The following is a 26,538-nucleotide window of genomic DNA, read 5'->3' as shown; positions in this document are numbered from 1 at the left end:
AGTGTGTCCGCGGACACCGGGCACCGGGGGAGGCCAGCAGTGCCGGGGCATTCTTTCTTGTTCTCCGTGGACCCCCGATCCCTTCCAGACTCATGCTTCTGGCCAGCGTCTGTGAGCCTCTGTTCCTCATCCCAATCTGATGGGGGCTGGCCTGTGTGATGGAGGTTCCAGCCGAACAAGGAGAGTGTCAGGGTGCAGCTGAGCCAGGAGGCTGAACCTCCTGCTGGGGGAGGAGAGGATTCCAGGAAGAGAAGCCTGAGAGGCAGGGGGGTGTGCTCCTGGGGGAGGGGAGAAGAGCTGGGGGAGGGGAAGGGAGGGGTGGGGACCAGGGGACCAGGAGCAGGGGAGGAGGAGAAGGAGGAGAGGGAAAGACTCTGCCCAGCTGAAGTGCAGCTGGTACAAACGCACCATTTTCTCAGCGCCAAGGCCTCCTGCTGGTGTCCACAGGCTGAATCTGTCACTCGATCTGCAGTGTTTTCAAACAATGGGACTTCTTTGCCACACTTTCAATTTGGGACAATTCACATACGGTGTGTTGGCTTTTCTCTGCAGTACCAAGCAGTGCAACTCCCACAGGTCTGTGGCTCCCCCTAGATGTCCCACCAGCTCTCCCCTACCCACCTCCCGTGGGGTGACAGTCCCCTGGGCGTTTGAGGGAAGGGGTGAGGCGGGAGGATGCCCGGTGGAAGCGCACTCAGGAGGCAGAACATCCTGTGCAAAAGCCCCAAGCCACGGTGGAGATTGGGGTTTATTTATGTGTAACCCTTGAGGCCTCGGGGGCCAGGATTCCCTGCTGGGCATAGGGGAGACCACGTCTCCAAACAGGCCACCTGCCTTCACAGGGTTGGCAGTCTATTACATTCCACGTGACTGGAGTTGATTGTGAACTCTGCCGAGGTCCTTGGAGTCGGAGCGTGCAGACATGCTGGGAGCGTGTCCCCTTCTCGGTCCTGGGACCACTAGGAGGAAGCTGTCCCGCCCCTCGGTTGGCTCAAACGGAGAGAGGGACGTCCTGAGATTCTCGGGAATGTCTTCTGGTCCTGGAACGGCCCGGAGGGAGAAGCCAGAAAGCGATAAGCCTTTCCCACTGTTAAGTTCCCTAAGACCCGGAGCCCACGAAGCCCCGCCCCACACAGCACGCTCCGCCCCCCTGAGAACTAGGCCTGCGGAGGGAGCGTCAACCCAGGCGAGCGCGGCCGTGGTCTATTTATCCACTAGGAGGCGCTCTAAGACCAATGGCTTAAATCATGCGCACAAGGAGCCTTCTTGGGGTCCACCGCTTTGAAGTTCCTCCTGTTTTCTCAACGCCAGGCAGCCCAAAACCGACTTTCCAGTAAAGCTGCAAAGTAAGGTCCTGAGATAAACTGCATCCACATCTCCTGGGAACTTCTTAGCAATACATATTCTCAGGCCCACCCCAGACTTACAGTCAGTTCAGTGGCTCAGTCGTGTCTGACTCTCTGTGACCCCATGAATCACACGCCAGGCCTCCCTGTCCATCACCAACTCCTGGAGTTTACTCAAACTCATGTCCATCGAGTCAGTGATGCCATCCAGCCATCTCATCCTCTGTCGTCCCCTTCTCCTCCTGCCTCCAATCCCTCCCAGCATCAGGGTCTTTTCCAATGAGTCAACTCTTCACATGAGGTGGCCAAAGTATTGGAGTTTCAGCTTTAGCATCAGTCCTTCCAATGAACACCCAGGACTGATCTCCTTTAGGATGGACTGGTTGGATCTCCTTGCAGTCCAAGGGACTCTCAAGTCTTCTCCAACACCACAGTTCAAAAGCATCAATTTTTCGGCGCTCAGCTTTCTTCACAGTCCAACTCTCACATTCATACATGACCACTGGAAAAACCATAGCCCTAACTAGAAGGACCTTTGTTGGCAAACTAATGGCTCTGTTTTTTAATATGCTATCTAGGTTGGTCATAACTTTCCTTCCAAGGAGTAAGCGTCTTTTAATTTCATGGCTGCTATCACCATCCCCAGACCTACAGACCTACTGAATTATGTCTAAGAAGGTCAGGCCAGGACTGCAGCGTCAGGAGGACCCAGCTGGGCTTTAAACCTACCTCCAAGAATTTCCCTTTATCCCACCTCTATTGAGGCTGGGGCATGGTTATTTGCTGTCTGCTTTCCCCGGGGTTAGGATGGGTTAGGGGACACAAGACAATACAGAGAGAAGTCCCCCAGCTCCCAGGGTTTGTAGCAACCCGATTATAAGTTCACTGTAGTAACTTGATACACTGCTCACTACCACACCACAATCCACTTCTTTGGCCTGTTCCTATTGCAATGATTTTTCTTGAATATATCCAGTGACCAAGCTGCCCCAGATTCTTGGCACGCACAGCCTGCTCTAGCAATCCACAGCTCTTGATGTGAAGGGCCCCTGAACCCACACTTTGGACATGTTTCCCAAATTATTCTTCTGTACATGGTAACCAAGAAGGGATGAAGCCTGTGAACTGCAGGACCTGGACCCACCAAGCCTGCAGAACCCAGGGGTGTGGGCATGGCAGGAAAAGTGACTTAAACACAGGTCAGCATCACGGAGGGTGGGAGTAAAGGGGACACAAGGCTATGACAAAATCACCCCGGAGCATTTTTCAGTTGCCAAGCCAGAGCCAAGAAATAAGTTGGTAAATATTTTTATTTGCATGTTGACCTGCGCCCTCTTTTCCAGTTCCAGGAGGCAGTGAGTGAAAGTGTGCGGGCAAAAGGGGGAAGAAAAGGGGGAAGAGGAAGGGATTTCTCCTTTGCTTCGCTCCCTTTTCCAGCTGAGCACCTCGAGTTGCATTTGAGGAAGTTAAAATCATGGGGGATGCAACTCCATTGTATGGGTTTCTTTCATTACATTCCTTGGGTTACTATAAAGAGTCTATATTTTTAAAAAAATCAATGCGTAGGGAATTCCCCGGCAGTCCAGTGGTTAGGACACAGTGCTTTCACCACTGGGGAGACCTGGGTTCAATCCCTGGTCAGGAAACTAAGATCCCACAAGCCATGTGGGAAAAAAGAAAAAGAAAGATAGGAAAAAAAAAAAATCAATGCATAGAAAATACAATTTTAATAAAAAAGGGCATTCGGTAGAGACCTGAGAGGCACTGCCGGGCCCTCACTCTACCTCCGTTTTCAGGCGTGGAGAGTCAGAGACGGGCCGTGAGTGACCCACACTGTGGCCGGCTGGGGTCCTCCGCGGCCCCCCTGCCCTCTCCTCACAGCTGATCCTCTTGCTCTTCAGGGTCTGCCCCTGCTCTGGCCTCGGCCCGCAGGACCCTGAGGCTCCTGGCCTCGCCTGCCCTGGGGACTCTCTTGGGTAGCGTGGGCAACCGGGGAGTGTGCCAGAAGGCTCTCTGGCGCTTCCGAAACCATGAAAAACGTCCGGGGGTCTGGAACCTCACTGTCTTGACCGGTTTCCGGGTTCGAGCTCCTGCGGTGGCCCCTGTGGCCCTTCCGGCAGCTGAGGATTCAGCCTCCTGGACAGCCGGGGTCTCGGCCCTCTGATTACAGGCAGCTTCTGCCCTCTGGACCGATCCAGCTTCTACCCCATCAGGTCCGGCCTCTGCTCCCTGGACAACCGGGACCTCTGCCCTCGGATCCTCTGCAGCTTCTGCCCTCTGGTCAGCCGGGGCCTCTGCCCTCTGATTGTCCAGGGCCTCTACCCCTTGGACAGGTATGGCCTCTGCTCCCGGGACAGCCAGGGCATCTGCTCTCTGATTATCCACAGCCTCTGCCTCCTGGACAGCTATGGGCCCTGCTCTCTGATTATCTACTGCCTCCCCCCTCTGATTACCTACAGCCTCCACCCTCTGATTATCTATAGCCTCCACCCTCTGATTATCTATGGCTTCTCCCCTCTGATTATTTACAGCCTCCACCCTCTGCTCATCTGCAGCCTCTCCCCCCTGAGCTCTGGATGCTGTTTCCTCCCTCCTGCGACGTCTGAAGGAAGCCCAGTTGATCTGGGGCCTCCATCGCCTTGGGGGGGTCTCAGGCACCCGCCCATTTCGTGCATTTCCCACGTTACACCCCAGGCTGGCGCTGCCTGGCACCGATGCGCTGTCCCTCTCCACCCTAGTAGAGGCCTGCCTGGCCTCGCCCACCCCGGGGCTGGACTTCGGTGCCCAGCCCTTCACCCTCCGCTTCAGCTTCCCCCAGGACACCTGGCTGACACACTCCCGCCACCTGTCCGCTTTGGACTGCTGGGGCCCCGGGCTGTCGTCAAACATGGGCACGGGCAGGTTCACCCGTCGGCGGGGAGGCGGCGCGCTGGCTTTCTTCTCCCCTCGCCGGAGGAAGGCCTCCACCAGTTCCTCATCATCCTCGCTCTCCAGGTCGCTCCCGAGGAACTTGCTGCCCAGGTAACTGACGGGCATTTTGCGCACCTTTCTGCCACTGCCGGCGCCTTTGCGGCCCTTGTCAGCCTTGTTCCTGGAAGTCTCGAAGTCGCTGAACTCGCTGTCGCTGGCGTTACTGCTGTCGTACGTGCCCACGACCAGCCGCGGGGGTGGGGTCACCATCTGCTGGACTCTCCTCCTCACTCGGGGCTCCTTAGGCTTTCTGGGGGGCTGGGGTGGATGCGGGGTGCTCTTCTCGATGATGCGGGCCACGTCCTCCAGGGTGCGGCCTTCTTCTTCCAGAAACTGGATCAGCCGTTCCCGAAATTCCGCCTCCTTGGTGGCCGGCTTGGAGATGACCCTCCAGACGCCTCCGGCCAGCCGGACCTCGCGGGGGATGAGCAGATAGTCCACGTCTTCCCCAATCTGCAGCATCCCCACCGTGGAGTCCTCCTCCCGGCGGAACACCTTGCCGATTTTCTTAAAGGTCCCCACGGGCTTCAAGGCTTCCACGAGGACGTCCAGATCCACGTCTTTGCAGACGTCCGGGACGCTCCAAAGGATGAGGCAGTCGGGGGACGGGAGGAAGCCCCAGGGGAACCAGCCCCCCACATGGCTTTTCTCGAGCGTCTTTAAGATCTCCAGGGTGAAATCTGGGCTGGGGGCAATGAGCCCAAACTACTCGTAGCCTCGAGTCTTGGGCGGGGGCAGGGCGTGGGGGTGGGGGGTAGGTTGCTCTCCCTGCAGCGCTGCCCGGAGAGTCTCACCTCCCACTTTTCTCTACAAGTCCGGTCTCGATCCGCTCCCCGCTAAGGATTAGTGAGAATCAATTTCCAGGATCCTTACGTGAGCCGGGGTGAGGTCAGTTCTGAGGCTCCCAGCCCACTGCAAGCTGCAGACGCGGTGTCCCGGTTCCAACTGCGGGCGCACAGGGCTGTCCGGTGGTTCTTCCTGTTCCACGGATGCGCCTGGAACTTGAGAGAGGACTTCGCAGACAAAGGCGGCTCAGCCTTGGCTATTCAATATGGCTGAGGCGCTCGGAGGCCGCGGCGCAGCTCCCCAGGAGGGTCTCCCACTCCTAGACAGGCTGCCGCCCCAGGCCAGGCTGACCTTGCCGCGCCTCCCGCCTCCCAGCCGAGGAGCTAGCGCGCGGGCAGGAAGTTCCTCCTCGCCGGCCCCCAGGATGGGGCCCACCTTCCCCCTTCTCATCTTACACTCCGGGACTCGGGAAGACTGACAGGGGGGCCGTCCACTCCCTTCGGGACGCCCTCATTCCCCTCCCCCACAGGGGTGTGGCCGCGCCCCGGGCCTCTCTGGGGCCCCGACTTCCTAGCAGATCGCCCCGCGCCGAAGCGACGCCCACGTCAGCAGCTTTCCCCGGGAAAGGCGGCCGTTCCCAAACCTGCCATCCCAAACGTGCGGGTTCCAGCCACTCCCGGAAGGTGGGCGTGCAAATGGGGCAATCCCTCTGAAAGCCGTTGGCACTGTGTATTACTATTTTAAAATCACGTGGCTTTTGGTATCAGCAGTTCCTACCTATAGACCCAGACGGGCAGGTAGAGAACTTGGTATCAGCTCCAGGATGGAAATTGGCACACAGTAGGTACTCTAGAATACTTTTGAGTGAATGAATGAATGGTTGGATGGGATCACAAGCTTCACTGGACAAGAGACTGAGCAAACTCCCAGAGATAGTGAAGGACAGGGAAGCCTGGCCATGCCTGCAGTCCATGGGGTCGCAAAGAGTTGGACACGATTCCCTGGTGGCTCAGACGGTAAAGCGTCTGCCTGTATTGTGGGAGACCCGGGTTCGATCCCTGGGTTGGGAAGATCCCCTGGAGAAGGAAATGGCAACCCACTCCAGTACTCTTGCCTGAAAAATTCCATGGACTGAGGAGCCTGTAGGCTACAGTCCATGGGGTCACAAAGACTCGGTCACGACTGAGTGATTTCACTTCACTTAGCCACCAAACAACAACCACCTGATCATCAGTAGAAACTCTGTTCTTACAGTAAAATATTAAGCAGCTATGAAAAAAAAAAAAAGTGACTGAGGATAGTCACCTTTTATGGAGCACTGCTGCTGCTGCTGCTGCTAAGTCGCTTCAGTCGTGTCCGACTCTGTGCGACCCCATAGACGGCAGCCCACCAGACTCCCCCGTCCCTGGGATTCTCCAGGCAAGAACACTGGAGTGGGTTGCCATTTCCTTCCCCAATGCATGAAAGTGAAAAGTGAAAGTGAAGTCGCCCAATCGTGTCCGACTCATTGCCTTCTTTGTTACCGAGCACTAGCTATGTATTAATCACTCTATTAATACAAATTAACTCATGAAATCATCACCAAAGCATTATGAGACAGGTAATACGATGCTCACCCCCATTTTATAGCTGAGAAAATAAAATCATTTGCTCAAGGTCACATGGCCAGGAAGGATGGGAACCTGGATTTGAATCTGAAATAGTCTGAGTGGGACTCAGTGTGGGAGTGTGTGTGGGGGGGGGGGAGCGGGAGGCATGTTCACATGCATAGGCCAAATGGCATAGACGGGAGCATGTTCTGTTTGGATGTATGACTGAGTGAGTGAAAGTCACTCAGTCATGTCCAACTCTTTGCGACCCCATGGGCTATACAGCCCATGGAATTCTCCAGGCCAGAATACTGGAGTGGGTAGCCGTCCCTTCTGCAGGGGATCTTCCAAACCCAGGGACTGAACACAGGTCTCCCGTATTACAGGTGGATTCTTTACCAGCTTAGCCACGAGGGAAGCCCAAGAATGTTGGGGTGGGTAGCCTATCCCTTCTCCTGCAGATCTTCCCGACCCAGAAATCAAATCAGAGTCTCCTGCATTGCAGGTGGATTCTTTACCAATTGAGCTATCAGGGAAGCTTTGGATGTATGCTGCTGCTGCCGCCAAGTCATTTCAGTCGCGTCCGACTCTGTGCGACCCCATGGACTGCAGCCTACCAGGCTCCCCCATCCATGGGAGTTTTCAGGCAAGAGTACTGGAGTGGGTTGCCTTTGCCTTCTCTGATGTATAAACATTGCCAAAAGTGGCTGTGTATGGGGAGAGGGGAGGGGGACAGGGGACCCCCAGAAGTGGCAGACATATGTACTTTTCTCTCTATATTCTGTTAGATGGCTTAGATTTTTTTTAGCGATCGAAAATGTTCATTAAAATAAGATAAATTAGGACTTCCCTGGTGGCTCAATTGGTGTGCTTCCAATGCTGGGGGCACAAGTTCGATCCTTGGTTAGGGAAGTTCCACGTGCCCTGCAGGTCAGCCAAAATAAATAAGTAGTTACACTTTTGAGGATGTCAAGTTTGTTTGTTTTTTAAGTTAAATTAAATAGAAGGTCCTCTGATGTGGCCACAGACCTATAGTCAGAATCCCTGGGACTTGGGGACCAGGATTTGCAAAGCTTCCCAGGTAATTTTGAGGCCCACAAAGTCTTATCATACCTGCCTCCTCACTGTTCATTCAACAAACAGGCTCATTGCCACCTCAGGGCCTTTGCACAGGCTGTTCCCCAAGTCCAGAAAGTTGTGTTTCCCCCTCCTCTTGGCAATCTCCCTCTGCTCAAAGGTCATCATTTTACAGAATTCATACTGCACTGCCCTCCCCGTCAAACTATTGGGTGACCTCTACCCTCTCCAGTGCCTTCTAGCCCAAGAGTCCTTAACCCGTTCTGTGCCATGGACCCTTTTCAAGATACTGTTTCAGTGCGTAGGATTGCGTCCATGAGATTACAAAGGAGACTGATTATAACGAAATAGAATTGTTAAAGAAAAATCTCAGCAACAACAAAATCTGTAAACTAACCACGTTAACATAAAAATGAACACGTGTAATTTTAAGTCACCACGTGTGATTTTATTTCACTCTTGAAGGAAACACGCAGATGTTTAGGGAAAGTGGGAAGGGAGCGAAAAGAAAGGGAAGGGAGAGAGGGAAAGAAGGAAGAAAGATGCTTGGGGGGGCGGCGCCGGTGGGGGGGGGGCGGACGGTTAAGGTCTCAGCGAGGCCTTTGCACAGTTATTGGGTCATTCCGCTTGTTTTTGTTTTTGCAGAGCCAGGTCGTTAGGCTTCGCTGGGTTTTCTCCTCCTCCTCCTCACAAACTCCATCCCAGTCGCCGCCCGGGCTCAGCCCGGGTCGAGCCTCCCTTTTGCACAATTTCTCGCCTCGCCGCCCAGCGGTCTCCATGGCAACGAGGTGCGCTCCTCCCCTCGGGTAGGCTCTAAGGAGGTGGGCGGAGGGAGGGGCGGGGCAGCCCCTCTTCTCAGCTAATTACTTCCCTAGACTTTATTCCCCGAATCGGCTTCCCTGAGAAGCTGTCTTGTGGAAGCTGGAAACTAAAAATTTCTAGGACACCTCTGGTTGAGGAAAGCTGGTTTAAGAATCCAACTCTGAGGAGTCAAGCCTTCCGCGTGAGAATGACCTCGCAGATTAGGCGCCGGGTTTTGTAACCGGTAGAAATCCTGTGAGATGGGGGAAGGGGTGGAGGATTATCCTAGAAATAAAACCCTCACATGTTCAACATTCTTAACAAAAATTGCCAACCCCTGAGCCGTCCCGCTGTTGGGTGTTTTAGACTGCCTTCATCTCTGTCAGGCGAGATTCTTCAGCCGCCCCAGAAAAAAATGATAATTATAGCTCCCACTTTTATACTTGTTTAAAAGAAATGAAAAAAATCCAAAGAGGATGGAGGAAGAAAACAAAACGTGGCTCAGATTTCTCTACCCAGCTATACTTGGTTGCCACTTAAAAAAAACAACAATAAAAGTGACACATTTAAGAAAACGCTGAAGTTACAGAAAGGTGTAAAATGAAAAATGTCTCTCTCTCCCAGCCCCAAGCCTCCAGTCTCTCTTCACAAAGTAACCACAGTTAAATGCCTCTGTACTTTTCCAGAAAACAAACAAACAAACAAACAAAATTGCTTGCATGGGTAGAATTTATTTACCCCATGAGGATTTTTAATATCCTGAATTATTTTCATCACATCAGTTACTTCCTCCTGGTATCTTCTTATTCATTTATTAAGGGAACGGCTACCCACTGCAGTATTCTGAGAGAATTCTCAGTATTCTGGAGAATTCCATGGACTGTATGGACCATGGGGTCACATAGAGTCAGACACGACTGAGTGACTTTCACTTTCACATGAAAATACTAGCCCCGTGAGAGCAGGGATATTTGTCTGCTTTGTTCAGTGCTGAATTCACAGAATCTAGAACAGTGCTGATGGGAGCTCGAAATATTTGTTGAATGAATGAATGAGCGGATTGGGCTGGACCTAGTGTTATAAAACTTGCTTTTTTCACTTAATAGCATGTCTTGAACTCTTTCCATATCAAGCAGATCCATCTCAACTTTTATCAACAGCTTCCCTCTTGTGTAAGCCCTCAAGCCTGGAATGTAACAATACTGATAATAATTCATTTTTTTCGAGAACCTGTTTTGCCCCCGACCCTGTGTATTTTCTCTTCGAATCCTGCAACCCCTCCGAAACAGGTATTATTCCCATTTTCCAGATGAGGAAAACTGAGGCTAAAGGCAGTCAGACAGCCAGGAAGTGGCAGAGCTTTGAATTACTCAGGTTTCTGAGGTTCTAGCCCCGTACTGTTTTATTATTATTATTTTTTGCCACACTGGGTTTTCATTGCAGCCTGCAGGCTTCCCTCTCTTGTTGGGGCCCACAGGCTTCTTAGTGCGTGGGCTCTCTAGTTGTGGAGGGCAGGCTTAGTTTCTGGGGAGCATGTGGGATCTTAGTTCCCTGAGCAGGGATCCAACCAGCATCAGCTGCATTGCAAGGTGGCTTCTTAACCACGACACCACCAGGAAAGTCCCCTGCCCTACACTCTTAAGCTCCTTTATTTGTCCTGTTGCCTGTGGAGGGTTGGGGGTGGGGAGCAAGGTTGACAGGCAATCTCCAAAGACTTTTCTCCCAGGTGACATATGTAACCTTGACATAGTCACTCAGTTCAGTTCAGTTGCTCAGTCACGTCCGACTCTTTGTGACCCCGTAGACTGCAGCACGCCAGGCTTCCCTGTCCATCACCAACTCCCAGAGCTTGCTCAAGCTCATGTCCATTGAATCAGTGATGCCATCCAACCATCTCATCCTCTGTCATCTCCTGCTCCTCCTGCCTTCAATCTTTCCCAGCATCAGGGTCTTTTCCAATGAGTCAGTTCTTTGCATGGGGTGGCCAAAGTATTGTAGTCTCAGCTTCAGCATCAGTCCTTCCAATGAATATTCAGGAATGATTTCCTTTAGGATTGACTGGTTTGTTCTCCTTGCTGTCTAAGGGACTCTTGCCACAGTCCCCATAGGAACACAGTCCAAGGGACTCTTGGCACTAAATTTGTTCTAAATGCACATAAATCAGATCCCTGTCTAGAATGAATAGGATATAAATTATCCACACTTTTGAACCAGATACCACTGGGTTAACTGGCAGCACATAGTAGGTCCTCAACAAATATAGCAGGAAGTAGCCTTGTGGTCCACACTCCGCCCACATAATCGGGTCACTCCCACCTCCCACCTCCCCCCCCCAATCCCAAATCTAAAGGCTTTTGGTGAGTACAGAAGCAAAGCTGGCCATTAGAGCAACCATATAGTTAAAGAAAGATTCATTCATTCATGTGGTGTTTTTCTCTAAAGTAGTGATTCTCAAATCTGGTTGCACACTATAATCGCTGGGAAGAGTTTTAGAAATCCCAGTTTCCTGAGTCTAACCTATTGGATCAGAAGGTCCAGTCAGAAGCGGATAGGGTACTGCATTAAAAAATCTTTCCAGGGACTTCCCTGGTGGTCCAGTGACTTTGCATTCCCAATGCAGGGGACCTGTGTATGATCCCTGGTAAGGGAACTGGATCCCACATGCTGCAACTAAGACCTGGCACAGTCAAATAAATAATAAATATATATATTTTAAAAGTCTATTTTTTAAAAAGTCTTCCCAAATGACTCTGATAGAGGTGATGGCTGGTGGGGCTGGGCAGAGGTAGGAGAGGAACTGAATGTCCCCATAGGAACTTGACCGGCTGCAAGTACCACAGTACCAGCAAAAAGCCAGATTGGAAATTAGGGTTTGTCCAATGTTAGCAATGGAGACAAGCGCTTTAGAGTGGTGGAGCTGGGGAAGCCTCTCAAGTTGAAAAATATCTACCCAAAGATTTTACATCCTAATCCCCGGAATTTGACAATGTTGCTTTATTTGGAAAAAGGGTCTTTGCAGATGTCAATAAGGATTTGAGATGAGATTGCCATGGGTGCATCTGGGTGGACCCTACCTGCCATCTGGAATGTCCTTATAAGAGAGAAGCAGGACTTCCTTAGTGGTTCAGTGGTTAAGAATCTGCCTGCCAGTGCAGGGGACATGGGTTCGATCCCTGGGCCAGGAAGATTCCACATGCCACGGGGCAACTAAGCCCGTGTACCACGACTACTGAGCCCATGTACTATATACAACTACTGAAGCCTGCATGCTAGACGCCATGCTCGGAAACAAGAGAAGCCATCAAAACGAGAAGCCTGAGCACTGCAGCTGGAGAGTAGCCCCTACTCGCTGTAGCTAGAGAAAGCCTGCACACAGCAATGAAGACCTAACACGGCCCAAAAACAGAAAATAAAAGAAAGAAGCACAGGAAGATGATGCAGACATAGGAAAGAGGCACAGAATCAGAGGAGGCGATATGAAGATGGAGGCAGAGACCAGAGTGATGGGGCCCCAGCCCAAGAACCCCTGGGGTCACCAGAAGCTGGAAGAAGTAAGGAAGTCTCCTTTGTAGAGCCTCTGGAGAGCGCTCAGCTTTGCAGACACCTTGATTTTGGACTTCTGGCTGGCAGGACTGTGAGAGAATAAATCACAGTTGTTCTGAGGCTGCTGGTCTGTGGTCATTTGTTACAGCAGCCACAGGACAGGACCCCAGACCCCCTAGTGTAGCTACTAATTCCTTAGACTCCAATGGAGAAAACTTTAAATTAAAGCCTTCAACTTTTACTCTTTGACCTTGTCTCTGCAGAATAATTATTGCTGAAGTGAAAGAATTCTTGAGCTGTGTCCTGACGCCCAGCAGCCTGTTTTGGGTGACGGGAACCTTGGAAATGTTTTAAAATGCCTCCCATCCCGGCCTGCAGAATTTCTGTCTGCTGCCTGCCCCTGGTTGCCAGCCTCATACCAGGGCGATCCAGTGGTTAGACCTCCCTTCTCTAAGGAGTCAATTAAACCTTTGGCATTTATATATCTTTCACTGAACTTTCTCACAAAGTCATCTCCCCCTTACTGACCACTTGATCTTACAGACAACATCTTTTTGAGTCTTCATGACCACCCTCAGCAATAGGTACTATTATTATCAACCCATTTCACAGATGGGAAAAATTGAGGCATGGAAATGAAGTACTGCGGCCCACCTCCAGACCACCCCACTGTTTATTTCATTGTCAGCTTTACTGAAAGTATACTTTACATCTTATACAACATATTCTTTTAAAAATGTCCCCTGTGGTAAGTTTTAGAGTCATGATCACCACCATCAAGATACAGAACCCTAAAAAAATCAACCACCCCAAAATATATAGAACCCCCCAAAACTTCCTTGTGCTTTTTGTGGCAGTCCCCTTTTGCCTACCCCCCGACCACTGATCTGATTTCTGTCTTTCAAGTGCTGCTTTTGCTAGAATTTTATATCAAAAGAATCATATAGCATGTGCCCTTTTTGTCTGGCTTCTTTCACTTAACATTGTGATTTTGAGATTCATTTGTGTTGCTGTGTGTATCTGTAGTTCATTTTTTTTTGTTAGTATGTGTGATTACTCCACAGTTTATCTGTTCATTGTCAGTGGCGATCTGGGTCCTAGCAGTTTTATGATTAAAGTGTGTTAGTCTCTCTGTTGTGTTTGACTCTTTGCGACCCCCTGGACTGTACCCCACCAGGCTCCTCCGTCCATGAGATTCTCCAGGCAGGAATACTGGAGTGGGTTGCCATTTCCTACTCCAGGGTTTATGATTAAAGCTGCTATGACTATTTCAGAGCCTCTGTTTTTCACTGCAGGTTGTATAATCTCTGGTTGCAAATAATCTATAGCATGGGTACCATTAGCCCCACTTTACAGATGAAGAAACTGAGGCCCAGAGCAGTGAAGTCAGCTCCCTGAAGGCACACAGCTAAACAGGTGGCAGAGTCAAGAATTGAACCCAGGCCTGTGTAGCTCCAAATCCTTTGCCTCTCCCTCTATTGTGTGCTCTGTTGATGCCAGCCACAGTTGGGTACTATCTCTTGAAGGTCAGAACCTTGGTGGATTCACCAGCCTGCCCCTTGGCACCCCACATTCCCAAGGAGCCTTTTGTCAGCACACAGAGTATTGTCTCCTGAGGAAGCTGGGTACATATTTATCAAGTTCTGGAACCAGAGATCTAATACCAGGTTGACGTGTTCTTTATCAACACAAAACGTCAACTGTCACTGGACCCAGAATCCCAATGGCCCACACTGAACAGCTTCCCCCTGTTGGTCACTGCTAAATCACTTACAGGTCTGAACAAATTTACTCCTCCCATAAACCTGGTGAAATAGGTTACTATTATCCCCATTTTACAGATAAGCAAGCTGAGTCACCGGGGCGTTAAGTGGCTTGTCCAGGCTCACGCTCTGCAAAGTGGAGGAGCCAGGACTTGAATCTAGGCCATCTGTTCAACACTCCTCGTCACCTCCAAACCTCCACACACCAGACTTGCTCCTTTAACTGGCAGGCTGCCTAGTGAGGAAACCAATTAGGAATTTCAGAGTTAGTTCCACTATGCACTTGCAGAGATATTTATCTTGTGTTGTGTCAAGGTTTTGGATCAGGAGATGTGGACCTGTAAGTCCCATAGCTCAAGGGATGAGAGGATATAACGAATTAATGAGGATGAAGGACTCTCCCCAGTGCCTGCCAACACAGGATAGCTGTTACTGTTTTTATTCAAGAGAAATTTTTTCACCTTTCCCAGCAGCCACTGAAAGCCCACGAGATAGGAGAAAGCTTTGTGTTTTGTGTTCTGTTGGCCATGAGATCTGATAACACCCATTTTCAAAACAGTGCGGGGACTTCCTTGGAGGCTCAGTGGTAAAGAATCCACCTGCCAATGCAGGAGACACAGGTTCAATCCCTGGTCTGGGCCAGATTCCACATACCAGGAACAGCTAAGCCCCTGCACAACTGTAGGGCCTGTGCTGTAGGTCCCAGGAGCCGAACCTACTGAGCCCATGTGCCCTACAGCCCGTGCTCCACAACAAGAGAAGCCACCGCAGTGAGAAGCCTGTGCACCGCAACTAGAGAGCAGCCCCCGATCGCCCCCCCTAGAGAAAAGCCAACACAGCAACGAAGACCCAGCACAGCCAAAAATAAATAACATTAAAGATAAAAACAATGCAGCCCTGGAAAACTTCAGGCACCCCACAGAAGCAGTTTTCAAAGCATTTTTTTTTAGCAGTCAGATTGCTTCTCCAAATTAAATCTACCTTGGATCCCCCAACACATCAAAGAATGGGCTATGATTGCATTGGATGCTTTTGCTCAGTCCCTAAGTTGTGTCTGACTCTTTGCAATCCCAAGAACTGTAGCCCAGCAGGCTCCTCTGTCCATGGGATTTCCCCCAGGCAAGAATACTGGAGTGGGTTGCCATTTCCTTCTCCAGGGGATCTTCCCGACCCAGGGATTGAACCCATGTCTGTTTTGTCTCCTGCATTGGCTGGCAGATTCTTTACCACTGAGCCACCTGGGAAGCCATTTATTTTATAAGTTCATATTCGTATGATATAGCGTCAACCACAAAGAACAATGATTTTTAACTGAACCCACATTTGAAAACAGGGGTTCACAAAGGCCAGTTGCAACCTTCCATCAGCTAGCACATCTAATTTACTTAGGGTTTGAGGTGTGTCAGCCGTGTCTGGACCCACACAGATAAGTAGCTTCAAATGGTAACCATTTTATGCAACAGTTTGCATACTATCTCAGGATACTCTTCAACTGGTCTAGAAAAACTCAAAAGAGAAGTGGTAGGAGTTTGGGGTTTTATGAGCAGCCTTGAACAATCACTCTTGTAGTGTCTACAGACATGAATGTTATATGGGAAACACCCCAAACCCACAAGAAGCACAAATGCAGTCTTAATACTGCAATATGATGAGAAGAAATGTCACACTGGCCTTTGTTGCTATACAATGAATGTGCCTTGATGGGAGATAATGCACCACAAATGAATGTGCCTGACGGTTGTGTAGCCTTTATTTTGTAGACTATGAGGAAACAGGAGACAAAATAGTACAATATTCTGTGAGTGAGTATGCACAGGTTGGCAATTTACAAGGAATACAAAGATCAGTTGTTCAATCAAGTCTTGTCTGACTCTTTGCAACCCTATGAGCTGCAGCACACCAGGCTTCCCTGTCCTTCACCACCTCCAGGAGTTTGCTCAAACTCATGTCCATTGACTAGGTGATTCCTTGGTGGCTCAGATGGTAAAGAATCTGCCTGCAATGCAGGAGACCTTGGTTCAGTTCCTGAGTCAGGAAGATCGCGTAGAGAAGGGAATGGCAACCCACTCCAGTATTCTGGCCTGGAGAATCCCATGGACAGAGGAGCCTGGTGGGTTACAGTCCATGGGGTGGCAGAGTCGGACACAATTGAGCGACAAAGATCGATAGAGAGCTACAAACTTTTAGACCATGGATGCTCTTGCAAGTTGTTCAAATATACTTGTGAGGATGGCAGGAATGGCTTTATTCCAATCATTGCCCAAAACAAATGCTTCTGAGGCTGATGGTAGATAGCCAGCCTGCGGAACGGACAGAAATCAGAGTCTTGCAGGCTTTAGATCATGTCAAAGCAAGTGAACTCTGAAACTTCCTCTGTCTTGACAGCTGCTGTAAATGCAAGGTCTTAACAGGAGTTTCTGACTACCTGAGGGTGGGTGGCTTGCCTGCATCCTGGCTGCCAAGGTCGGGGCATGGGGAAAGGACTTCCACCTCTTGGTTCTGGGAAGGGGCAAAATGGAGGTAGCCTTGCAGAAATAAGAAAGGGGATTGGGTGCTGGAATTCACAGACATGACTGACACCCACCATCATGGTACATTGAGTGGCAGGGGAGGCGGGTGGTCTCCACTATTAGAATTTGGCAGGTAAGGATCTGAGTCTGTCTCTGTAAATTGCATTTTAAAAATTATTTATTTGTTTGTGGCTGTGCTGGGTCTTTGTTGCTGCATGGGCTTTTCTCTAGTTGCAGAGAGGGGGGCTACTCCCTAGCTGCAGTGTGAGGGCCTCTCATTTAGTGGTGGCTTCTCTTGCTGTGGAGCATGGGCTCTCAGGCACTAGGACTTCAGTAGCTGCGGCACACGGGCTCAGCAGTTGCGGCTCCAGGGCTCTAGCGGACAGGCTCACTCAATACTCTGGCCCAGAGCACACAGGCCCAGCTGCTCTGCGTGGCATGCAGGATCTTCCCAGACCAGGGATCGAACCTGTGTCTCCTGCACTGGCAGGCAGATTCCCCAGCTACATTTTTTTTCCCCCAGCTACATTTTAAAAAAGAAATTCAGCTCACATCTTTGCAGACCCTTGAACTAATGGAAGTTTACAAACTTCCAAGTCAGATGTCCTGACAGGAGGTCTGTCTATCCACAGACACTTGCCTTTTACTTGATTGTTTTTCATTGTGGTTTTCCCTCACCATTACGGGGGACTCAGCTTATAGACTTGGGGACTATCCATTAATGTTGTAATTGTTTTTTGTGTTTTTTTTTGCCATGCAGGCATGTGCGATCTTAGTTCCCCAACCAGGGATCGAGCCCATGCCCCCTGTAATGGGAGGGTGGAGCCTTAACCACTGAACCACCAGGGAAGACTGTAAATTGATCATTCTTGAAGGTAACCTCTTAATTATTACTGGTTTTGGACCATTCCCTGGAAGCCTTGTCTTTTGTTCTTTAGAGAGTGGAGCACAAGTAGAGCTTCTGAGATTTAATTTGGGGAGAACCATATCCTCACCCTGGATTTCCCAGGTGGCGCTAGTGGTAAAGAACCCACCTGCCAATGCAGGAGACTAAGAGACGTGGGTTCGATCCCTGGGTGGGGAAGACCCCCTGGAGATGGGCACGGCAATCCACTTCAGTATTCTTGCCTGGAGAATCCCATGGATGCAGGAGTCTGGCGGGCTACAGTCCAAGGGGTCGCAGAGTCGGACAGGACTGAGGAACTTAAGCACATGCACATACCCTCACCCCAAGTGCCACTCAGAGCAGAAAGGTCCCACCGCTGACCAATCCTGTAAGGGAGACCCAGCCTGCAGAAGACAGTGACAGCTTTTTTCCAGTCACACACAGAGCAGTGAGGTTTCCATACCTGGTAAGGAGACAGCTCACATTCTCTGCCATGGTATCTGCGTGCCTTGTGCAAAAGAGTGGCCCATTGTGGACAAGCTTGCACCAGATGTATATTAGAAGTGAGAGTGAAAGTCGCTCAGTCGTGTCCAACTCCTTGCAACCCCATGGACTGTACAGCAGGCTCTGTATTGGAGTGGGTAGCCTTTCCCTTCTCCAGGGGATCTTCCCAACCCAGGGATTGAACCCAGGTCTCCCGCATTGCAGGCAGATTCTTCACCAACTGAGCTATCAGGGAAGCCCAGTTCTTATAAAAGACAAAACCAAACCAAACCAATGGCTCTAGACTTTGCAATGGGCGGATTTCCAGCAGAGTCCAAAGCTGAAGGGGTCTGGGCCTCCTCCCCGCAATACCCACCCAGCAAGAGGGTTTGTCCCCAACATCAGGCCGCTATGAATGGCAAAGGGGATCGTGGCCTTGCTCCCGAGCATGGATCTCCCTGAAACATTCTTCCTGCTTGGCTATTCCTCAACTCTGGTAAGAGACCTTCTGCAAAACCCTGGAATTCCACACCCTATTTCCTCTTCCACTTTTCAAAAACACCTGTTTACACAGGCACCAGAAGCAGCCCATAGTCTCAACATAGCAACCCTGTGACCGGCTGCTAGGTTCCAACTGTGACTGCGCAGTTGGTACCCTGGCATCTCTGGGTTGTTACACTCTGTGGATCTCTGGGACTCACCCTCACTCAGAAGTTACCCTCACCCCACTCAAATAATACCCACATGGGTATTCAGGTATCACTCCCACAGCTATTCCCTTTTCCAGATCTTTCAGACCCAGGGGATGAACTCAGGTCTCTTGCATTTGCAGGCAGATTCTTTACCTTCTGAGCCACCAGGGAAGCCCCAAATGTTGTGCACAACTACTCAAATATTACCCATTCGAGTTTGTATACTCACTCACACTCGAGATGCTACCCACACACTCAAGTGACCCATGCTCACTCATATGTATTCAAGTATTCAAGCAACTCAGACAGTTACCCACATGTACTCAAATATCTAATATGAATGCGGCGAGGGCAAGAGGGCCAGGTTTGGGTCTCTTTTGTTCCCTGATGTATCCACAGTGCCTGGAATAGTGCCTAGTGGTGCTTTCAAACTGTGGTGCTGGAGAAGACTCTTGAGAGTCCATTGGACAGCAAGAATTTCAAACCAGTCATTCCTAAAGGAAATCACCCTGAATATTCATTGGAAGGACTGATGCTGAAGCTGAAGCTCTAATACTTTGGCCACCTGATGTGAAGAGTCGACTCACTGGAAAAGACCCTGATGCTGGGAAGGATTGAGGACAGGAGGAGAAGGGGGCGACAGAGGATGAGATGGTTGGATGGCATCATCAACTCAATAGACATGAGTTTAAGCAAACTCTGGGAAATAGTGAAGGAGAGGGAAGCCTGGTGTACTACCATCCATGGGGCTGCAAAGACTCGGACACAACTTAGCAACTGAACAACAACACTGTAGGTGTCCGGGAAACATTTGTTGAGTGAATGAATGATCCATACTCAACCAGATGTTATCCACATTGGTTCGCATGGTACCCACACCCACTCAGATGCTTCCAAGTAACTCAAATGTTAACCACTCACTAGGACAGGGGGAGCGTGGTAGGTTGCAGTCCATGGGGTCACTAAGAGTCCGACACAACTGAGCGACTTCACTTTCACTTTTCACTTTCACACATTGGAGAAGGAAATGGCAACCCACTCCAGTGTTCTTGCCTGGAGAATCTGAGGGACGGGGGAGCCTGGTGGGCTGCTGTCTGTGGGATCACACAGAGTCAGACACGACTGAAGTGACTTAGTAGCAGCAGCAGCAGGAGGGGTAGAACCTTGTGTTGGATATGCTCAGTTCTGTATCCCCAGCTTCTAGAACAGTTCCTGGGACATGGTAGGTGTGCAATACACACCTGTAGAGTGAATGAATGAATGGACCAGTGATCCCCACTCAACTAGCTGTTAACCGCACCCACTCAGATGTCACCCACAAGTTCACTCAGATAAAAATATCCACCTCCACTCACACTAGTCAAATGTTGCCCATTCTTACTCAAAAGTTACCCACTCTCTTGAATGATACCCATCCTCACCGCATCATCCACACTACTCACATGCCCCAAATTTACTTAGAGGGCACCTGCCTTCCCAAGTCACTACCCACACTCACTAAGCTAATGCCCAACCTCACTCAGCCACCCCCATGCCCACCCCAGGTCACCTCACAGCTCCTTGTTAGATGCGTGATGCTGTCGACGGTTTTTCTTGTGCTTCCCCTTGCCTTTCTTGCCATCTCCAGCCTTGCTCTCCTTCTCTGGGGAGTCCAGAGGTGGCACTTCGACCACCCAGTCGGTGGCCCCAGCCCCCGGCTTCTTCCCTGGCCCCTACACATAGCACTTCCTGGCAGGAAGCTCTCTGGGGCCATCACCGTTGGACGCAGTTCCTGTCTCAAGACCCCGGACACATCCTCCACCGTCCCGCCCTCGCTCTGCAGGAAGAGGGTCAGCTTGGTCAGGAACTGCTTCCGGGGCATGTAGACCACGCTCCAAGTTCTGCCCTTGCCCTTGATTTCCCCGGGGATCACGGCGTAATTGATGCCCTCAGGCAGCCTAAAGGTGGCTGCCCTAGAGCTCTCTTCTTCCACAAAGGCCTTCCCAGCCACTTCAAAGTTTTAGGGGGCAGGGGGCTTATGATCTCTTCAAACTTCTCATGATTGCAGTCTTCCGGGATACCCCGGATCATCAAGGACTTGTAACTGTTCACCTCAAGGGCCTGGCATCCATGCTCCAACAGTGCAATGTCCTTGCCGCCAAACAACATCTTGCCCAGCTCTCTGAGGGGAAAGTATGCCTGCTGGGGCACACCTGAGCTGCCTCGGGAATCCAAAAAGTTATCCATGATGCCACGCTCAAAGGTGAAAGGAGAGGCCTCAGAGGGCCCAGTTTGTCCACCTTGGTCAGAGATGCCCTTGGCCCTGCCCACAGGGCTGCACGCGTCCAGCCTTCTGTAATCTTCCTCCGAGGGGGCGCTTGGGAATTCCTAGGGACTTAAACAGTGTGATGCAGGTGGTGGGTGTCTGCCAGCCGTCTGGGGGATCCTGAGTCCCAGGCCAGGCTGCACCGTGAAGGGTCTGGAGATGCTGCTCCCTCCTTCTTGGCGGTGGTCTTCAAATGTCTTGCAGGCTCTGGCATTCTTAGCAGATCTGGGACTGCTGATCATTCCGGGGCTGCTGCCACTGGGGTATCGTGGGTGGGTGTCCAGCAGGTAGGAAGGCTCATTCTTTGCCACTGGCCCAAAGGCTACCCTAACCGCCCTGTGGCCTGGCGGAGACATGGATGCGGCGGCTCACTGCACTAGCTCCCGCAGTGACGTCACCGCCTGCTGCTCCGAGGCCCAGCGGTCTCCATGGCAACCGTTAGAGCATTACCTCCGCGGTTCACTCTGCCCAGTCTTGTAGAAATCAGAGTCCGAGGGGCTCATTCAGGGCTGAGAGGGTCAGCCTCCTGCCTTCAGAAGTACACTCTTTTCTCCCTTGAGAAAATGACTGATTCAAGGAGTTGTGGGACAGGGAATATACAAGATGATTTTGGAACATTTTGGGGGTCAGAAAGTAAGGAAATACTAAAAAAATGATGAGAACAGGTGGAAGGGCACAGAGCCAGCTTGAAGGGCTCCCACGGGTCAAATCTGGACGTTTTGAGCATCAGCGTTAGAAATGAGGGCAACAGATCATAGCCCCTTGAATAAAACAAGGATCCATGAATCTGTGTGGATATAAATAAATAGATAAATGGAAAGTTGGGTGGAAGAATGTGGGCTGTTACTTTTCCTTGTACAAAACATGAATCAAGAAGAACAAAAATACCTTTTTTTTCTTTTTCCCTCCTGGGCCACAGTGGCATGTGCCATCCCAAATGGGATTGAACCTGTGCTCTCTGCCATGGGAACACGGAGTCTTAACCACAGGCCCACTGGACCACCAGGAAGTCCAGGAACAGGTGTGTTCAACTAAAAAGATCCTGCATGTCACAGTGAAGATCTTTCATTTGCAACGAAGATCCTGCCTGCCCCAACTAAGACTCAGTGCTGCCAAATAAATAAATAATTTTTTTAAAAAAGAATTCTAAGAGTTCTCAACACAAGGAGAGAAATTTTTTTTTTCCTTTTTCTTTTCCTTCTTTTCTTTTTATTGAGAAGAGGTGGATATTGGCTGAAATTACTGTGGTAATCATTTCACAATACAGGTAAATATTTCACAATACACCTTCAACTTATTCAGTGTGTGTTAGTCGCTCAGTCGTGTCCAACTGTTTGTGACCCCATGGACTGTAGGCCACCAGGCTCCTCTGTCCATGGAATTCTCTAGGCAAGAATACTGGAGTGGGTTGCCATGCCCTCCTCCAGAGGATCTTCCCGACCCAGGGATCAAACCAAGGTCTCCTAATTGCAGGCAGATTCTTTACCATCTGAGTCACAAGGGAAGTCCAGAACTTACACAATGATGTATGTCAATTATTTTTCAATAAAACTGGGGGGAAAAGAGACTTGTAACAAAGATACTTCTAATAAACTCCTTGCAAAAAACTTTGTTTGCCATGAGTTTATGAATCCTTGGGGCACCATTGCATATCTCTGGGTTTACGCACATTCCAAGTTGAGAGGGAGGGGACAGAATGGTTCATTTATTGGATCCACCAATATTGCCTGAGAAGTCTCCCTGTTCCCGTCTCCAGGCGACGTGTTGGGCATACTTGAGTGAATCAAACAAGCTCTGCTTTTAGGAGCTTAATCCAGTGGTTATGACTGGCCAGGCCAGCCTGTTTACAGCCAAGGAGAGAAATACTATAATTATCATGAATATAATATTCTGATCCTTGGTGTGGGGTGTAGAATACAGAGTATAATAATTGGGACATGTTTTGCTGAGGTTTAAAGAAAGAACTAAATAAAATATTCTGGGGAAATCTGAGCAACTGATCCTATCTGGACTCACCCAGGAAGGCTTCCTGGAGGAGGTGACACTGGAAGGGATCTTGAAGGACACATATAATAACCACAACAACAATGTTGTTTTTATTTTTTTTAACAATATTGTTTTTAAAAGGCATCATTGCCGTCACTTACATAGGGTATGCGCCATGCCAGACAACATTCTAAGCCCTGCATCTGTCATTTAATTTTTTCAACCACTTAAAACAAAATTGAAATATAGTTTATTTACAATGTTGTATGGTATAGCCATAAAACGGAATATTATTCAGCCAAAGGAAGGAATGGAATTGTATACATGCTTTAACATCGATAAACCTTGAAGACAGTATGCTAAGTCAAAGAAGCCACACACAAAACACCACATGTGTATGATTCCATTTATATAAAATCTCCAGGACTTCCGTGGTGGTCCAGTGGTTAAGACTCTGTGCTCCCAATGTGGGGTCATGGGTTCAGTTCTTGGTCAGAGAAGATCCTGCATGCCGTGCAGTAAAAAAAAAAAAAAAAAAAAAAAAAAAAAAATCTCCAAAATAAGTAAAGGTAGAGATAAATAAATAAAGTAAGAGATAAGTAAATAAGTAAAGCTGTAGAGATATAAAATTGATTAACAGGTGCCAGGGATTGAGGGAGGGGGAATGAGGAGTGACTGCTTAATCAGCATCAGATTTCCTTTGGGGGTGATGACAATTCTTGGACTCGATAGAGGTGATGTTTGCACAGCATTGTGACGGTACTAAATGCCACTCATGTACACTTTAAAATGGTTACTTTTAAGGCTTCCCTAGTAGCTCAGTGGTGAAGAGTCCTCTGCCAGTGCAGGAGAGGCAGGTTTGCTCCCTGGTCCAGGAGGATGCCACATGCCCCAAAGCAACGAAGCCCTTGTCCACAACCACTAAGCCTGTGCTCTGGAGCCCAGAACCATGATTACTGAAGCCCTAACGCCCTTGCTCTGCAACAAGAGCAGCAACTGCAATGAGAAACCCACACACGACATGAAGAACAGTCCCTGCTTGCTGCAACTAGAGAGAAGTCCTAGAAGCAACGAAGACTCAGCGCAGCAAAAAAATAAATAAATAATTAAAAGTATTTTAAAAATAAATACAAGTAATATATGTAATAAATATAATAAATAAATAAATAAAAATAAATACAAGTAATGAAAGTGATAGGGCTTCTCTGGTGGCTCAGATGATAAAGTATTCGCCTGCAACGCAGGAGACCCAGGTTCAATCTCTGGGTCGGGAAGATCCCCTGGAGAAGGGCATGGCAACCCACTCCACTATTCTTGCCTGGAGAATCCCATGGACAGAGTAGCCTGGTGGACTACAGTCCATGGGGTTGCAAAGAGTCGGACACGACTGAGCAACTAACACTTCCACACTTTATTCCTGCTTAAAAATGGTTAACTTTATATTACATGAATCGTACCTCAATTTAAAAAAATTTGAATAACTATCTTTGGCTCAAATGTTTAGAATGTTGGTGGGTCTATTCACTACGATGGGGAAACTCTGGGGAGAAATGAGCTATGAGGTCAGGAATTCCTTTTGGGTGGGTTCTTAAATTTGATATGCCTCGCAGACATCCAAACAGAGTTAGACATACAAGCCTGGAGTGGAGGGAGGAGATGGGGCGGGGATATAAATTTAGAAGTCATTGGCACATGGGAGGAATTTTAAGCTGAGAAGCAGGGTGAGATCATCTAGAGAGAGAGCGTGGAGAAAGGAGAGAAAATAGTGGATCAATGTCAGGCAGAAGGGGAGAAATTAAGAGGAAGGATTAAGGATTGTGCCAGAAGGGAAGGGGCAGGAGAACCCCAAGAGTGTGTATCTGAAGAACAAAGAAAGGAGTAGCAAAAGACTGGAACTAGCCCAAATATCCATTTACAAGGGCTTCCCTGGTGGCTTAGTCGGTAAAAAAAAAAATCTGTTTGCAATGCAGAAGACCCAGGTTCCACCCCTGGGTTGGGAAGATCTCCTGGAGAAGGGCATGGCAACCCACTCCCGTATTCTTGCCTGGAGAATTCCATGGACAGAGAAGCCTGGTGGGCTACAGTTCTTGGAGTCGCAAGAGTTGACTTAGAGACTAAACCACCACCACCATCCATTCATAGACTGTTTAGCAAATCATGGTACATCCATATAATGGGAGCCACACACATGAAAAAAAAAAGCGGGAAAGAGTTCTCTTTGCTGGTATGGCTAGATTCCCTTTCTAGGAAACAATGTACTGAAATCCTCAAGATGTACTGCTTACATAATAAAGCAAGGTGTGTGCGTTTAAAGCTAAGGGGGCAGTTACAAAGAGAAAAGTAATGATTCATGCCAGAGCAACCTAGCAGATTCCACTTTAATCCAGTAATCAAAGCGAACATCCCCAGTGGTAGAATATACTGAAATCAGGTGCCCTTGCAATGACAGAGCAAGGAGGACACACCCAGGGAATCACTTCCGGGGAATTCCTGCCAAAAACACATCTGATCCCCAGGAGACACCAGACAAACCCACACGCAGGGTCATTGCACAAAAGAGGCCTGCTCTCTTCAAAGTGTCAGGGTCACAAACATCCAGGAAAGATGGGAAGGGCTCCAGAGTGAAGGAGCTCAGAAAGAGACGGCTGAGTCCAACTTCCGGTCTCTCATGCCATCTCAGGCTGGAAAAATACAGTTTCTGGAAAGGATATGACTAGGGCGATTGACGAGACTGAATATGGACTTTGGATTGGATAAGCATGTGGTGCTAATGTTGAACTTCCTGAATTTTTAAAAAGTAATTTTTTTCTTTATCATTATTTATTAAGCACTAGCTTAATACTGCAGACATTTCAAATCACCAGTCAACAACTCATTCTCCCCCACCCATCCCACCCCAAATTCTTGATAGAGAGCTCTTCAAGTAAAGACACATGCTCTTCTCTCCTCTGTATAAAGCTTTAAAACTTTAGGAAATAAAGGCAAAGAACTGTGTACATTTTTCTGTAAATGCTGCCCATAGCTATGGAGACAGTGCCTGCCCAAGGCTGTCCTTATTGTCCAGGTCCTGAAAGACTCTTGTTCATGAATTGTCCCTTCACAAAGCAAGTCCACCACTTGCTGGGTTTATCATTCTGAGAGTCAAAAACTTTCTCACAAAATCTCAGTCCAGTCTCTTGCCTCAGCTCTTGTAAGTAGGCCTTCATCACTGCATTTTCCTGTTTGTTTGCAGGTTTAGCGTAAATGGTATTAAGTGGAAAACCAGGCTCCCCCGGAATGGGAAAATTAATGATTCCCAGTGTATACATTTCTTTCTCGCCTTGGCTTTTAGAATTGCACTTTTGGAGTTTCTTTAGACACTCAGAAATGTAGAGAGTTATATATATCAAGGTCCTATCGGCTTCATTCTTAATTTCATAGTTTTTGAAGAAGACATTGGCCTTAAAGTAATAAATAGCTTCATCCACAATATCTGCCTCTTTTGTGTCTCTAGGGGCAGGTCCTATGAAGTGACTTCTGATGGGCAACAGTGCCCTGTTTCCAATGAGTTTGGTGTCAGGGTCCATGAGGGAAGAGTGGTAAGCTGGCATCTTGGAAGCTCCCGGGTCTCAACCCCGATGAAGAGAATCTGGTTAGAGCTTGGTGGTTCCGCTCTGGTCAAAAAAATAGTTTTTAATTTAGGTTTTACTCTATTTCATTTATTTTTATTTTTAGTCTCTGCCGAGTGGCATGTGAGATCTTAGCGCCCGGACCAAGGATGGAACTTGTAGCCCCTGCACTGGGAGTGTGAAATCTTAACCA

At 49.2% G+C, this 26,538-nt stretch overlaps 3 protein-coding genes across 3 annotated transcripts; all 3 read right to left on the bottom strand.

Annotated features, from left to right (window-relative positions):
- Positions 1 to 709: 709 nt before the first annotated feature.
- Positions 710 to 21,103, bottom strand: PNMA8C (PNMA family member 8C). The gene is given in 4 exon segments (XM_043436216.1): positions 710 to 1,040; positions 19,996 to 20,205; positions 20,208 to 20,447; positions 20,450 to 21,103. Coding segments are annotated over 3 exon segments (672 nt in total). The 5' UTR covers positions 20,673 to 21,103; the 3' UTR covers positions 710 to 1,040; position 19,996.
- Positions 2,639 to 5,731, bottom strand: CCDC8 (coiled-coil domain containing 8). The gene has a single exon (XM_043436215.1). The coding sequence runs from the start codon at positions 4,776 to 4,778 to the stop codon at positions 3,222 to 3,224; it is 1,557 nt and encodes a 518-aa protein (XP_043292150.1). The 5' UTR covers positions 4,779 to 5,731; the 3' UTR covers positions 2,639 to 3,221.
- Positions 21,104 to 25,790: 4,687 nt separating the features above from the next.
- Positions 25,791 to 26,327, bottom strand: LOC122421212 (actin-related protein 2/3 complex subunit 3-like). Its single transcript, XM_043437083.1, has one exon. The coding sequence runs from the start codon at positions 26,325 to 26,327 to the stop codon at positions 25,791 to 25,793; it is 537 nt and encodes a 178-aa protein (XP_043293018.1).
- Positions 26,328 to 26,538: the final 211 nt, after the last annotated feature.

The sequence above is a fragment of the Cervus canadensis genome, chromosome 18 (assembly GCF_019320065.1).
Source record: "Cervus canadensis isolate Bull #8, Minnesota chromosome 18, ASM1932006v1, whole genome shotgun sequence".
Classification (NCBI taxonomy): domain Eukaryota; kingdom Metazoa; phylum Chordata; class Mammalia; order Artiodactyla; family Cervidae; genus Cervus; species Cervus canadensis.
The sequence above is the reverse complement of the archived record's forward strand: the minus strand, read 5'-3'. Positions and strand labels throughout refer to the sequence as shown.